Source organism: Danio rerio, chromosome 6 (assembly GCF_052040795.2).
Source record: "Danio rerio strain M-AB ecotype USA chromosome 6, GRCz13ab, whole genome shotgun sequence".
Taxonomy (NCBI): Eukaryota; Metazoa; Chordata; class Actinopteri; order Cypriniformes; family Danionidae; genus Danio; species Danio rerio.
The window spans coordinates 56,654,998-56,668,467 of record NC_141026.1 but is presented as its reverse complement, the minus strand read 5'-3'; the positions used below and the strand labels follow the sequence as shown (position 1 = coordinate 56,668,467).

At 33.7% G+C, this 13,470-nt stretch overlaps 3 protein-coding genes across 15 annotated transcripts in view; 1 reads left to right on the top strand and 2 right to left on the bottom strand.

The window, feature by feature from the left end:
• slc12a5a (solute carrier family 12 member 5a) overlaps positions 1 to 13,470 on the top strand; it is a 2,560,186-nt gene that overhangs the window by 1,934,112 nt on the left and 612,604 nt on the right. The window lies entirely within an intron of this gene.
• Positions 1 to 13,470, bottom strand: part of anks1ab (ankyrin repeat and sterile alpha motif domain containing 1Ab) — a 413,081-nt gene that overhangs the window by 92,128 nt on the left and 307,483 nt on the right. The gene's annotated exons all lie outside the window — the stretch shown is intronic.
• tead3b (TEA domain family member 3 b) overlaps positions 4,367 to 13,470 on the bottom strand; it is an 87,118-nt gene continuing 78,014 nt past the window's right edge. For 11 of the 12 annotated variants that reach the window (XM_087256184.1, XM_087256186.1, XM_087256188.1 and 8 more), the window contains 4 exons: positions 11,830 to 12,003; positions 10,952 to 11,095; positions 7,823 to 7,975; positions 4,367 to 5,383 (listed from right to left, as the gene is read on the bottom strand). In XM_087256184.1, the coding sequence (XP_087112310.1) occupies positions 5,270 to 5,383; positions 7,823 to 7,975; positions 10,952 to 11,095; positions 11,830 to 12,003 (585 nt within the window). In that variant the 3' untranslated portion in view covers positions 4,367 to 5,269. 12 annotated transcript variants of the gene reach the window in all.

Here is a 13,470-nt window from a genome sequence, read left to right as displayed (position 1 = left end):
CAATATACATTTTTAAAATGTACCCAAGAATTAGCAGTACCTTCAAAAACTGATCTACACATAAAAATGCTATCTAAAACCATCCAAAGAGCACTTTCCATTCAGGCTGGATTGTTTACCATGTTTAAAGGGACACAAAATGCTACGTGGCTTCATTAAGGAAAGGCTGAAACATCAAATTGCATGAAAAAGTAAATTTTTTAAGCCCTTAATGGGGGGAGGATATACAGTTGAAGTCAGAATTATTAGCCCTCTTGAATTGTTAGCCCCCTTGTTTATTTTTTCTTCCAATTTCTGTTTAATGGAGAGATTTTTCTTCAGCACATTTCTAAACATAATAGCTTTAATAACTAATTTCTAATAACTGATTTATTTACTTTGCCATGATGACAGTAAATAATATTTGACTAGATATTTTTCAAGACACTTCTATACAGCTTAAAGTGACATTTAAAAGCTTAACTAGGTTAATAAGGTTAACTAGGCAGGTAATTAGGCAAGTTATTGTATAACAATGGTTTGTTCTGTCTATCAAAACAAAATAATAATTGCTTAAAGGGGCTAATAATTTTGTCCTTAAAATGATTGTTAAAAAATTAAAAACTGCTTTTATTCTAGCCGAAATAAAACAAATAAGTATTTCTCCAGAAGAAAAAATATTATCAGACATACTGTGAAAATTTCCTCACTCTGTTAAACATCATTTGGGAAATATTTAAAAAATAAAAATAAATTTAAAGGGGGGCTAATAATTCTGACTCCAACTATAAGTATTTTTTTCAGTAGTAGCAGTGTCAGCACTGTTAATATGGCAGAATTCTGTAAAAAGAAAATCCTTAAAAAACATAATAAGTCAAACATCTGGTGCATTCATGTTATCAAAAATTGAAGATGCACAAACCAAACCCACAGGAATTATACAAGTTGTGCTGACAAACACTGATTGTTTTCCCTTTTACACCAGGAATACTACAAAGAAAAGCCTGAAGGATCTGATTTGAAAGAAGAGTGCATTAAAAGTGAATAATTACACAAATAAAATGGAAATGCAAAGATTTAAAGCACCAGAAAGAATGACAGTAATGCAATTAAAAGACAAAGCTCTACTGAGGTATTGTTCCAAGATTAAATGTTAAAAGAAATCTCAATGGGCAACACGTCATGTTTCTGAGACATTCAGCCTGACTGACTCACAATCAAGCGTGAATTTGACCTTTCCTCAGATCAAAAGCTTGGATGAACAGCAGAGTTTTGTCATGTTGTAGCATAAAGAGTTGATCGCTCTGTCTATTCCTACTATTTTACGCCGAGAGGTAGTCGAAAGGCACTTCAGAGTATCAATAGTTTTGTAAAGAAAGGCACTCACATTTGGGTCAAAGCTCAAAGTCCTTTAGTACCTGCTGAACAGTTTCCGACGCCTTTTTCTGTTGTTCGTAAGGCAGGAACGTCAGCAACATCTGCAAAACTGAAATCTAGTGTTTGTCGGGTTAATAAAGCAAGAATAAGCCTTTAATGTAACTGCAGTGTTTTTCAGTAGGTCTGTCCTTTAATAATATAATCCTAAACCCTCCGCTGGCCAGCCTGGTCCTCATTTACAAACCAGATGAATCTCAGAAATATCTGCTGATGACGCACTTCACCCCAAAATTAAAAGAAAATATATTTTATAAGATTTCTTTCTGCAAATAAAAATGTATTAAGACGAAACTGCATAAAGAAAATCTCTCTTTTAAATGAATAATTGTAATATATTAATTATAAATTATTTTCTTATTTTCTTAAATGTTTAGGTCCCACTTTATATTAAGTGGCCTTAACTAATATGTACTTACACAAGAATTATTAGTTTGTTACAATGTACTTATTGTGTAAATACATGTACTTACTGTATACTTATAAGCTTGATTAAATACATGTATGCAATTACATCTGTAATTAACTTTTGTAATTACATTTGTAAATACACTGTTGAGCATCCCTTACACCTCAACCCCTCCTTAAACCTACCCATACCACCAAACCTGTCCATAACCCAACCTCTATTCCAACTCAAAACCACCTCGTGTTCTCAAATACATTATAAACACAGTAAGTACATTGTATTTATTTTTTTGATGCAAGTACATAGTAGTTAAGGACACTTAATATAAAGTGGGACCAATTTTTATTTTACTTATTTTCATTTGTATATTTTATATTGTTATGTCCTCATCACCATTGTTTTTTTTTTTTTTTTTTTGCTAATTTTAATAAATGAAATGCATTTTATATTTGGTATTACATCAGTTTTCAAATCAAATCAAAATAACAACTGGCTGGCGTTTACCATTATGCATTAAAGTAATCATAGAACAGACTTATCAAATAGCGGTAACACTATAGTAATAACCCCACACTATGAATCATTTAGTAAGCATTAGCAAATACTGAATTCATCATCTGTTAAGCATTAATTCTACATTAACAGATGTTAGTAAGCAGTTTATAACTGCATTGTATAGTATTGCATTATTTACAAACCAGTTATTTGAGACTAGTTTCTGGTTTTTAAAGATTATTCAGAATGAGTTAGTACATGATTAATAAACTATTTAAATTAACATTTATATATCTTATAATTCAGGAATATATTAATAGTTCGTTTGTATGTTAATAAATGCTTTATTAACTCAACTTCATGCAGTTTTGTGACCTAATCTAAAGTGAGGACTCTTTATATGCTTTATAAATCTCTTTCAAATGACAATTAAAGCCTCAGTTAAATTCCAAACAGGAAAAAGGAAAATATATAACTTTATTAATTCCTATTAATTTGAAGATACACAAAACTGAATCAAATGAAAAATAAATCTTTGCAATCTTAACTAAAATAAAATCACTGTACAGTTTAAACTTAGTTAAATAATATTGAAGCATCCTGATATATTGTTAAATATTATAATGTTGTTGTTTTATTCAGTTTTACTTTAACACACTGTTACTCAACAATGATTAAACTTTACAGTCATTTTATATTTCAAATCGAATTTCAAAGATTTAATGTTCATTTGAGACTGAGGCTTTAATTGTCATTTATAAGGGATTTATAAAGCATTTAAAGAGTCCTCTCTTTAAATTAGATCACAAAACTGCATGAAGTTGTGTTAATAAAGCATTTATTAACATGCATAGTAAGCATTAATATATGCCTGAATAATAAGATATAAAAACGTTGATTTCAATAGTTTAATAATCATGTACTAACTCTTTCTGAATTATCTTAAAAACTTCCAACTACTCTTAAATAATGCAATACTTAATGAACGATTAATTAGTAACAAAGTTTGAAAATACAATCATTAAACATATTATAAATGTGTTTACAAGTCAGCAATAGAGCATTTGTATCTGCAGTTATAAACTGTTTATTAATGTCTATTAATGTAGAATTAATGCTTAAATAAACTCACTATTTGTTAATGCTTAATAGATGATTCATAGTGTGTAATAGTGTTACTACATTTTTTTCTCTATTATTAGAACTGTAAAAATGCATTATGTTAGCATTGCCCTTTATTTGATTTAATATATTTTTAAAAATGTATTTTTTTTATTTGATTTTATATCAGTTTTAAGATGAAAATAACTACTGCCTGCGTGGCATTTAACATTATGCATTAAAATAAATGTAGAACAGACTTAATAAATAGCTTTTTATTTCTTATTACTGTAAAAAATATATCATGATAGCATTACTTTTTATTTTATTTTTTTTACAAATTTTAATTTATTACTTGATTCTTGTTACTCAACTCTGATTATTGATTTTTCTATCTATATTGATGACTAATAATCAGGTTTTTTTTCTAGGATTCTCATTAACGTAAAAAAAAAATCATGTTTGCAGTGCCTTTAATTGTATTTTATGCACATTTTAATAAAAAAATGCTTTTTAGATTTAATTTTTTATCTGTTTCAATGTCAAAATAACAACTGACTTGTGCTTAATATCAATCATTAAAAAAATGAATGTAGAACAGGCTCATTAAATAGCTTTTAATTTCTTATTTCTGTAAAAATGCATTGTTAGCATTGCCTTTTATAAAACTTATTTACTCATTTTATTTAAAAAAAAGCATTTTATATTTGATTTTACATGAGTTTTAAAGTCAAAATAACAACTGCCTAATGTTTAACATTATTCATTAAAATAAATTTAAAACAGACTTATTAAATAGCTTTTAATTTGTATACTGTAAAAATACATTATGTTAGCATTGCCTTTTATTTTATTTTGTTTACTAATATAAATTTTTAAATATATATATATATATATATATATATATATATATATATATATATATATATATATATATATATATATATATATATATATATATAATTATGTAAAATCAAATTTTAAGTCAAAATAACAACTGCCTGGTGTTTAAAATTATGCATTAAAATAAATGTTGAACAGATTTTAAAAACAGCTTTTAATGTCTTCATGTAAAACGAGCATACAGTATGATTTTCTTTCATTTTAGAGTAAAATGAGATTTTCCAGAAGTTTAGCCTTATATAACTGTAAAACGCTGTGAGCGCTCTATATAAACAGCACACATTGTCTTTTTTCATGACAGACTTATTGAATAGCTTTTCATTTCTCATTACTGTAAAAAGCATTATGTTAGCGTTGCCTTTTATTAGATTTTTTACAAATATAAATGTTTTAAAAATTATTTTTTATATTTAGTTGTTTTTTTATATTATTAGTTTTAAAATCAAAAATCACAACTGCCTGGCGTTTAACATCATTCATTAAAATAAATGTTTCATTTTCTTTTAATTTCAGGGGTAAAATGAGATTTTTCTGAGATTCACCATTATATAACTGTAAAATGCTGCGTGCGCTGCGTATAAACAGCACACATTGTCTTTTTTATGACGTTCTCTTCCATCAACACCTTCACATTCCCTCTGTGGAGACACAACAAAGCTTAAAAACATCTACCATTTCTGTATATGCAACAAAACCAACATGACCCATTCTGTATTTAAGGCATTTAAAAACAAATACAAAAAAACACGTTCTTTTCTTTTTAAACAGAGTAATACTATATCTTTTTACGTCCTCAAAGACTCAAATTCGGCACCAGGATCAAAACATTTGGTATTTTTTGTAACATTTTGGCGTTTTCCTCCAATGTTTGGACAATTTGGCGTTTTCCTCCAAGCGTGTGCTGGAGCGTCTGTGCAAAGCAACAGGTGTCTGTTGACCGATGCGCTGCTAGTCCTTGATGAGCCTATAGACGTGGTATTGTGCCCCGTGTTCACTCGTCGACACTTCAAATACAAACGCTATACACAGTAGAGTCTCCTGGGTTTCCCTGTTGGTCACCACCTGAAGAGAGGGACAAATATTACTATTTTATTCTTTAAAAACAAAGAAACATGCGTATAAAAATACATATCTAATTTTTTTCTCAATTAATTGTCAATAAATGAATGATACACCTCTGCTAGGAATCATATCAGTTGTCTTATATACAGGGTGGGCCATTTATATGGATACACCTTTTTAAAAAAGGGAATGGTTGGTGATATCAACGTCCTGTTTGTGGCACATTAGTATATGTAAGGGAGCAAACTTTTCAAGATGGGTGGTGACCATGGTGGCCATTTTGAAGTCGGCCATCTTGGATTCAACTTTTGTTTTTTCAAAAGGAAGAGGGTCATGTGACACATCAAACCTATAAGGAATTTCACATGAAAAACAATGGTGTGCTTGGTTTTAACATAACTTTAATCTTTCATGAGTTATTTACAAGTTTCTGATCACTTATACAACCTGCTCAATGTTCAGCCCATTGTGTTGGATTGTCAATGCAACCCCCTTTTTTCCCACTCTTCACACATTGATGGCAACACCGCAGAAGAAATGCCAGAACAGGCTTCCAGTATCCATAGTTTCAGGTGCTGCACATCTCGTATCTTCACAACATACACAATGGTCTTCAGATGAACCCATAGATAAAAGTCTAAGGGGGTCAGATCGGGAGACCTTGGGGGCCATTCAACTGGCCCACGACGACCAATCCACTTTTCAGGAAACTGTTCATCTAGGAATGCTCAGAGCTGACACGCATAATGTGGTGGTGCACCATTCTGCTGGAAAAACTCAGGGATGTGCCAGCTTCAGTGCGTAAAGAGGGAAACACATCATCATGGAGCAATTTTAAATATCCAGTGGCCTCGAGGTTTCCATTGATGAAGAATGGCTCCACTATCTGTTATCTATGGTGTGAAGATACAAGATGTGCAGCACCTGAAACTACGCATACTGGAAGCCTGTGCTGGCATTTCTCCTGCGGTGTTGCTATCAGTGTGTGAAGAGTGGGAGAAGAGGGTTGCATTGACAATCCAACACAATGGGCAGCACATAGAACACATTTTATAAGTGGTCAGAAACTTGTAAATAATTCATGAAAGAATAAAGTTACGTTAAAACCATGCACACCATTGCTTTTCTTGTTAAATTCCCAATGAGTTTGATGTGTCACATGACCCTCTTCCTATTGAATCGACTTCAAAATGGCCACCATGGTCACCACCTATCTTGAAAAGTTTGCCCCCGTCACATATACTAATGTTCCGCAAACAGGACGTTAATATCACCAACCATTCTCATTTTATTAATGTGTATCCATATAAATGGGCCACTCTGTCATACTTTTCATTTCTTACTAAATCAAACATCTACAGTGGCTTGCAAGAGTATTCATATACTCTTTCACCACTTCATATACGCAAACCACTTTCACTTATTTTGGAGTTGCCCAGCCATTCAGTCACACTGGAAGGACGTAGTATTTATTTACAAGTATTGTAAATAGTATTTGTAGTATTTACAAGTATTTATTAAAAATACTCCTAGCAACCAGTAAGAAAATTGTGACTCGAAAGTGGCTACAACTGGAACCCCCTACAAAATCTGAATGGTTGGATATCATATCTAATGTTCAGAATATGGAGAGGATGACTTTTTCTTTAAAACTACAAATGGACAAATACCTGCAATATTGGGAGAAATGGATTGTACTTATGCCTTTACAGAGTGTAATCTGATTTATATATGTATTTGTTCATGTGACCTGTAAGGAATTTTGTGCCCTGTCAACCGTTCATTTAAGTTCTGGTGTTTTATTGTATTATTTATTTAATTTTATTTTTTTAAATCTACTATTTGTATTTTGTCCCCTTGTTTTTTTCCTTAAAAAAAGAGAAATAAATAAAAAGTATATAAATATCTATATCTATATATATATAAATATATATATATATATATATATATATATATATATATATATATATATATATATATATACAGGTGGACCCTATTTAGTCATAAGGTTAATATTTGATCAGTCCGTAATCATCTGGCAACCTCTGAAGGCAATTGGATGTACTCAGATAAAAGGGGGTTGAATACTTTTGCACACAGTTTTTACTCGTAAAATATCCCTTCTGTATAAAGTATAAACTCCTGTATGATTTTCTTTCTACTTCACAATTGTATGACACTTTGTTTTGGTCTTTCACAAAACATTCCAATAATATATATGTTTGTGGTCATAATGTGAGAAAATGTGTAAAAATTTTAAGGGGTATGAATATTTTTGCAATCCACTATATACTACACGACTCACATAAACTACAAAGACAAAAAATCTGATAACTTTTCAATTCAATTAATCTATTCTAGACCACCAAGTACTTCTCATTTTACGCAGCTACAAATGAGTGCTTTGTAAATGGACTGAAATACTGGTTGGCATCTGACCTGTAAGATGGTGAAGTTTTCTAATACGCTGTTCATCATGTATTTCTCCGGCAGGTGCTTGAGCTTGTGGATGAAGTTGATCATGTATTCGCACATGGGAGAGCGATGGATGCGATACAAACACTTTCCTCCATCAACATGAGCGTACTCCGTCTGGAAGTGCAGAAAACGCAGTCAGATGCAGTTTTACATGGAGAAAAGGGCTGCATAATAAATGAATCGCAAAATCATTGTCATCGCGATAAAAGTATCTGCAATGTACATATCGCAGACACGTTATAAATTACAGTTATTTGACAGATTTGGTTGTATATCTAAATTTGACCAATCAGATGGAGCTGTACGATCTTTATCCCCGCCTGTCCAGTAGTAGCTGTTCTGCTATTGGGTAAAAGGTGAACCCAGAGCTAAATGGCAGGAAAATTATTAGTAATGAAAAATGATGTTTACTCACTCATAGTGTTTTAAAGACTAAGGCCCCATTTACACTAGTGCGTTTTAGTTTTAAAACAGCATTTTAGAATGAAAACGATCCGCGTCCACACTAGCGCTTTACCTAGCATTTCTGAACTGATCTCCGTCCACACCAAATGCTGAAAACGCACATCACTTGACCACACACACACTTTCGGGCAAGCGCTGCAGCATTTCTACCCAGATGAGAGCTGTGCTGGTCGGACTGCTCATCAAGCATCTCCTGCTGGATCTAATCTCACTATATTTACTAAACGTGATATTTAATTAATCTTGCTGTCTTTATCTAACCACATATTCCCTGACTTTGGTCTTTTGAATCGATTACTTGTGCACAGGTAACGTGTTTTGGCTGAGCGCAAAGGTAAGTTAATAATTAATGGAACCACATACATTCTGTATATTGACTGATCGCTTGCCTTTATTTCCTATAATGTATAAACTTATTGTGTGTTATACTTTCATAATGGCTATTATTGTTTATTAAAACTGACATTCAGCAAAGCAGAGGGTATGTTCCGTATTTTCAATGAAAATGAAAGGAGGCAGTGATGTTATATAGGCTCTGTTTTATTATAAATATGCATACAGTGAAGATGCAGCACGACGCCTCAGCATTTCTGCTGTCTGTGAAGTTGTTAATATCAAAATGAAAGTAAGCAGTTCCTTAAATCATGTTTTCATTTTATTGTTGAGAAAGTGAAACAACGTAGCCAGGATGACGTGAATAAGGTTATACAGTACACTGTTCCCTTTGAAGATTTACCGGACATGTCGTCGAGGGTCTGTTTTCCATATCAAACTTGCGAAGTCTGAACTTACAGGGAGAGGATGCGAGACTGAAGTGTGCGAGTAGTAGGGGTGTCAAAATTAATTGTTTCTTCTGTGCACCGCGATGCAGACGCGGACAATTTGGTATCGATTCAGTAATAATCATAACCGGTTATTATGTACTGACGTCATTTATCTCCAATGCGCTCTGTCGCGAGGGAGGTGAGCGCCGGTATTTACAACACTCAGCCAACTCAGGGCAGGCCCGTGGCATAGGCACCATAGGCAAATGCTAGGGGTGCTGTACATCCAGTGGGGTGCCAGAAATGAGCGCGGTTCAGTTGGTTTTGTTTTCGATTTTCCTGACACACATTCAGTTATAGACGGCAATAACTCAAAAACCTCTTACCCTAAAAAGATCTAAAGTGCGTTTCCTGCAGAAAGACAAAGCTGGTTATGTTTCACAGCTGTCTTTCTTTTTTTTTTTTTTTCGCTCGACATTACGAGCACTGCTCCGTTTAAGCCCTCGCAGTCTGCGTTTACTTTAGCCGTCAGAGCTTGCGCTGAGAGGAGCTCTCAGTAAGGGACCGTCGGAAAAGTGCTTATTTTTTTTTTTTTCGTTTTTCTGCTCCGCTCAGCGCGAGCTCTCCCTGTTGCAAGGGCTTAAGTGTGTGTGTGTGTGTGTGTGCGTGTGTTTGTTTGTTTGATGCTGTCTATGTTTGTGTATGTGTGTGTTTAAATGAAAGACAGAGTGGTACTGTGTGTCTGTGTGTTTATACAGACAGCATGTTATAGCCTCCCCCCAAAATATAACACTGTATATGGAAAGCATCGTCAATGCACCGTGATGTACCGAGATATCGAATTGAACCGAATCGATGGCATGATAATCGTAACCGAACCGAACCGTGAGACCAGTATTGGTTCACACCTCTAGTGTGTAGGCTACTTAATATTGTGGAAAAGCCCCAATCAGACAGGCGAATGTTTTCCGCCTCCGTTTTCCTCCATTCACACTGAGACGGAGCAGCAGCGTTTTAGAATGAAAACGGCCTCTCCAGCGTTTTCGAAATGCTTAGTTTTCGGCACTCGAAAACTCCGGTGTAGTGTGGACGGATGGCATAACCGTAGCAAAACTTATGCGTTTTAAAACAAAAACGCATTAGTGTAAACGGGGCCTAATACACTATAATAGATGTTTCAATAGACCAGAACAAAGCCGGTCTATTGTCCAGCGCAGAGCCTGTTAGTTCAGCGCATCGCTTACACACTGCTTAATACACACAAGATGTAGAGTAATACGCAAATATCTTTACATATGAAAAAGAATCAAAATATTAAGAATATATATATATATATAGGATATAATAAGAATATATATAGGATATAAATATAAAGTATTAAAATATTACAAGACATTATTTTCTAGCCTACATAAATATAAAAAACACTTTCTCTGCAGTAAACAAACAGTGCGTCAGCTCATGTGCGATTTCGCGACCGTGAATACATCATTACATGAAGACAGAAATGACATTATGGGTGAATTATACATTATAAATACAATATGTGACACTTTTAACGCCATTTGAAGGTGTCAATGTTGCTGTGAAGGCTTCTGCGGCCGCCTTTTCTTCTCTCCTGACCTTGAAAATATAATTGGCTGAATTGTAGAAAAAGCTGAATTAGAATCGTGTGTAGGGTCTTGATAACACCTTCGTGGAGTTTTTGTTATTATTTCAGCAAATAGGATTGTAAAAAAAATTGTTTGTTGTACTCTCCCGTTCACTGCGCTCAAAGTTTACCAACTATGACGACTACTGCTGCTGAGAAACCTGTAAATGTGGAAACGGTCCATGGAGAAGCATTTTATGTGAGCCTCACCTCCACTTTCTCCACCACCTGTTTGCCGAAGGAGCAGACTTTGGTGGAGACGGTGATGGTCATGTTCTCAGAGCTGCTGTATTGACTGCTGACGCCATAGAAAGAGCCTGGTCCGTCCTGAACACTGCTGTTATTCAGATCCGCCTGACAGAAAGATGAAGAGATTCAGCACGGAATAGTAAAATACAACATACTGTATAGCAATATAATATAATATAATATAATATAATATAATATAATATAATATAATATAATATAATATAATATAATATAATATAATAATAATAATATAGCATAACATTGTATAATATAACAATTATAATTAATATAATAAAGCAATTATAATACAATATAATAATATAGTCTACCAATTATGATATAATATAATAATTATAATATAACAATTATAATATAATATAATATAGTCTACCAATTATAATACAATATAATATAACATAATAATATAATATAATATAGTCTATTAATTATAATATAATATACTATAATACAATTTAATATAATATAAAATAACAATTATAATACAATATAATATAAAAATATAATAAAACAATTATAATATAATATAAAATAATATAACAATTAAAATACAATTCAATATAATATAGTTTACCAATTATAATATAATATAATGTAATATAATATAATATAAAAATTATTATACAATATAATATAATAAAATATAATATAACAATTATAATATAAAATAATATAATATAACAATTACAATATAATATAATATAATATAATAATTTACATAATAAAATCGTAGATTGCACTATGCAACAAATACAAAAAGCCACGCCCCTATTAATCAAATGACTTGTTCAGCCCTATATGTAGCAGATATAAAAGCACACCCAGAATTTGACGAGGAAGAAGGCGTTTTGCGGGCCCTTCTCGTACAGCTCCTTTAGTCCGCCTTTTTTCTCAGGGAACTTGTCGTAGATCTGCCGAATGTCCACCGCCTCCAGCAGAGGGTCACTGTACGACGGGTTCGTCTGACCAATGTGGACAAACAGGTGCTTGCTGTACTGTAAAAATAAATGGGAAATTTACTGTCAGAAGAGCTAGTGTCATTTAATCGCCATTTCTGTATGCAACTCAAGGTTTGCTGATGTTATTGTTAATGTTTCTGAACTACAGATACAATGTAGTCAGCCTATAGTACTAATGTCTTAATGATCAGTGAAGAATGTAAAATTAAATAAGTTAGAATGTTGATCAAAGTCTTCCAGTAATTAACATAATCTCATCTCATCTCATTTTCAGGGGCTGGGTAGCAGGCGCAGCAGTCTTAGGAAAGAACCCCAGACACTTCCTCCAGCTCCTCTAGGGGGATCCCGAGGCGTTCCCAGGCCAGCCGAGGCACATAGTCCCTCCAGCGTGTCCTGGGTCTTCCCCGAGGCCTCCTCTAGGTGGGACATGCCTGGAACACCTCCCTAGGTAGGCATCTGAAACAGATGCCCGAGCCACCTCAGTTGACTTCTCTTAATGTATAGGAACAGCGGCACTACTCTGAGCTCCTCCCAGGTAACAGAGCTCCTCTAAAAGGTTGCGCCCTGCCACCCTGTGAAAGAAACTTATTTTGGTGGCTTGTATCTGAGATCTTTTCCTTTCGGTCATAACCCAAAGCTCATGACCATGGGTGAGAGTAGGAACGTAGTTTGACCGGTAAATCGAAAGCTTTACTTTTCGGTTCAGCTCCTTCTTTACCACAACAGACTGGTACACTGACCACATTACTGCTGCACCAATCTGTCTGTCAATCTCACGCTCCAACCTTTTCTCACTCGTGAACAAAACCCCAAGATACCTGAACTCCTCCACTTGGGGTAAGGACTTTCCTCCAACCTGGAGATGGCAAACCACTTTTTTCCAGTGGAGCACCATGGCTTTGGACTTAAAGGTTCTAAATCTAATCCCAGCCGCGTCAAACTCGGCAACAAACCGCCCTAGTGCATGCTGAAGGTCCATGTTCGATGAAACCAACAGAACAACATCGACTGTGAATAAGAGATGAGATCCTGTGGTCCCCGAACCAGACACCCTCCAGCCCAAGGCTATGCTTTAAAATTCTGTCTATAAAATTTGTGACAAAGGGCAGCCCTACTGGAGTCCAACATGCACTGGAAACGAGTCTTATTGCCGGCAATGCGAACCAAACTCCTACTCTGTTCATATAGGGAAGAGACCGCCCTTAACAGAGCACCTCTAACCCCATACTCCAAGAGCGCCCTCCCCAGAATTCCACGAGGGACACGATCGAATGCCTTCGAATTTTTTTTTCAAAAAAAAAAAAAATAATAATAATAATAATAATATATATGAAATATTTTTATTTTTAATTTTGCATTTTTAATCAAGAATGTAAAATAAAATGTTAATCAATAATAATAATAATAATAATAAATCTATACACACTACATTTTTTTAAAGGACTATTTTAGCAATGTGACACTACACATACTGAAAATTAATTGCATTCACATTTTAGCATT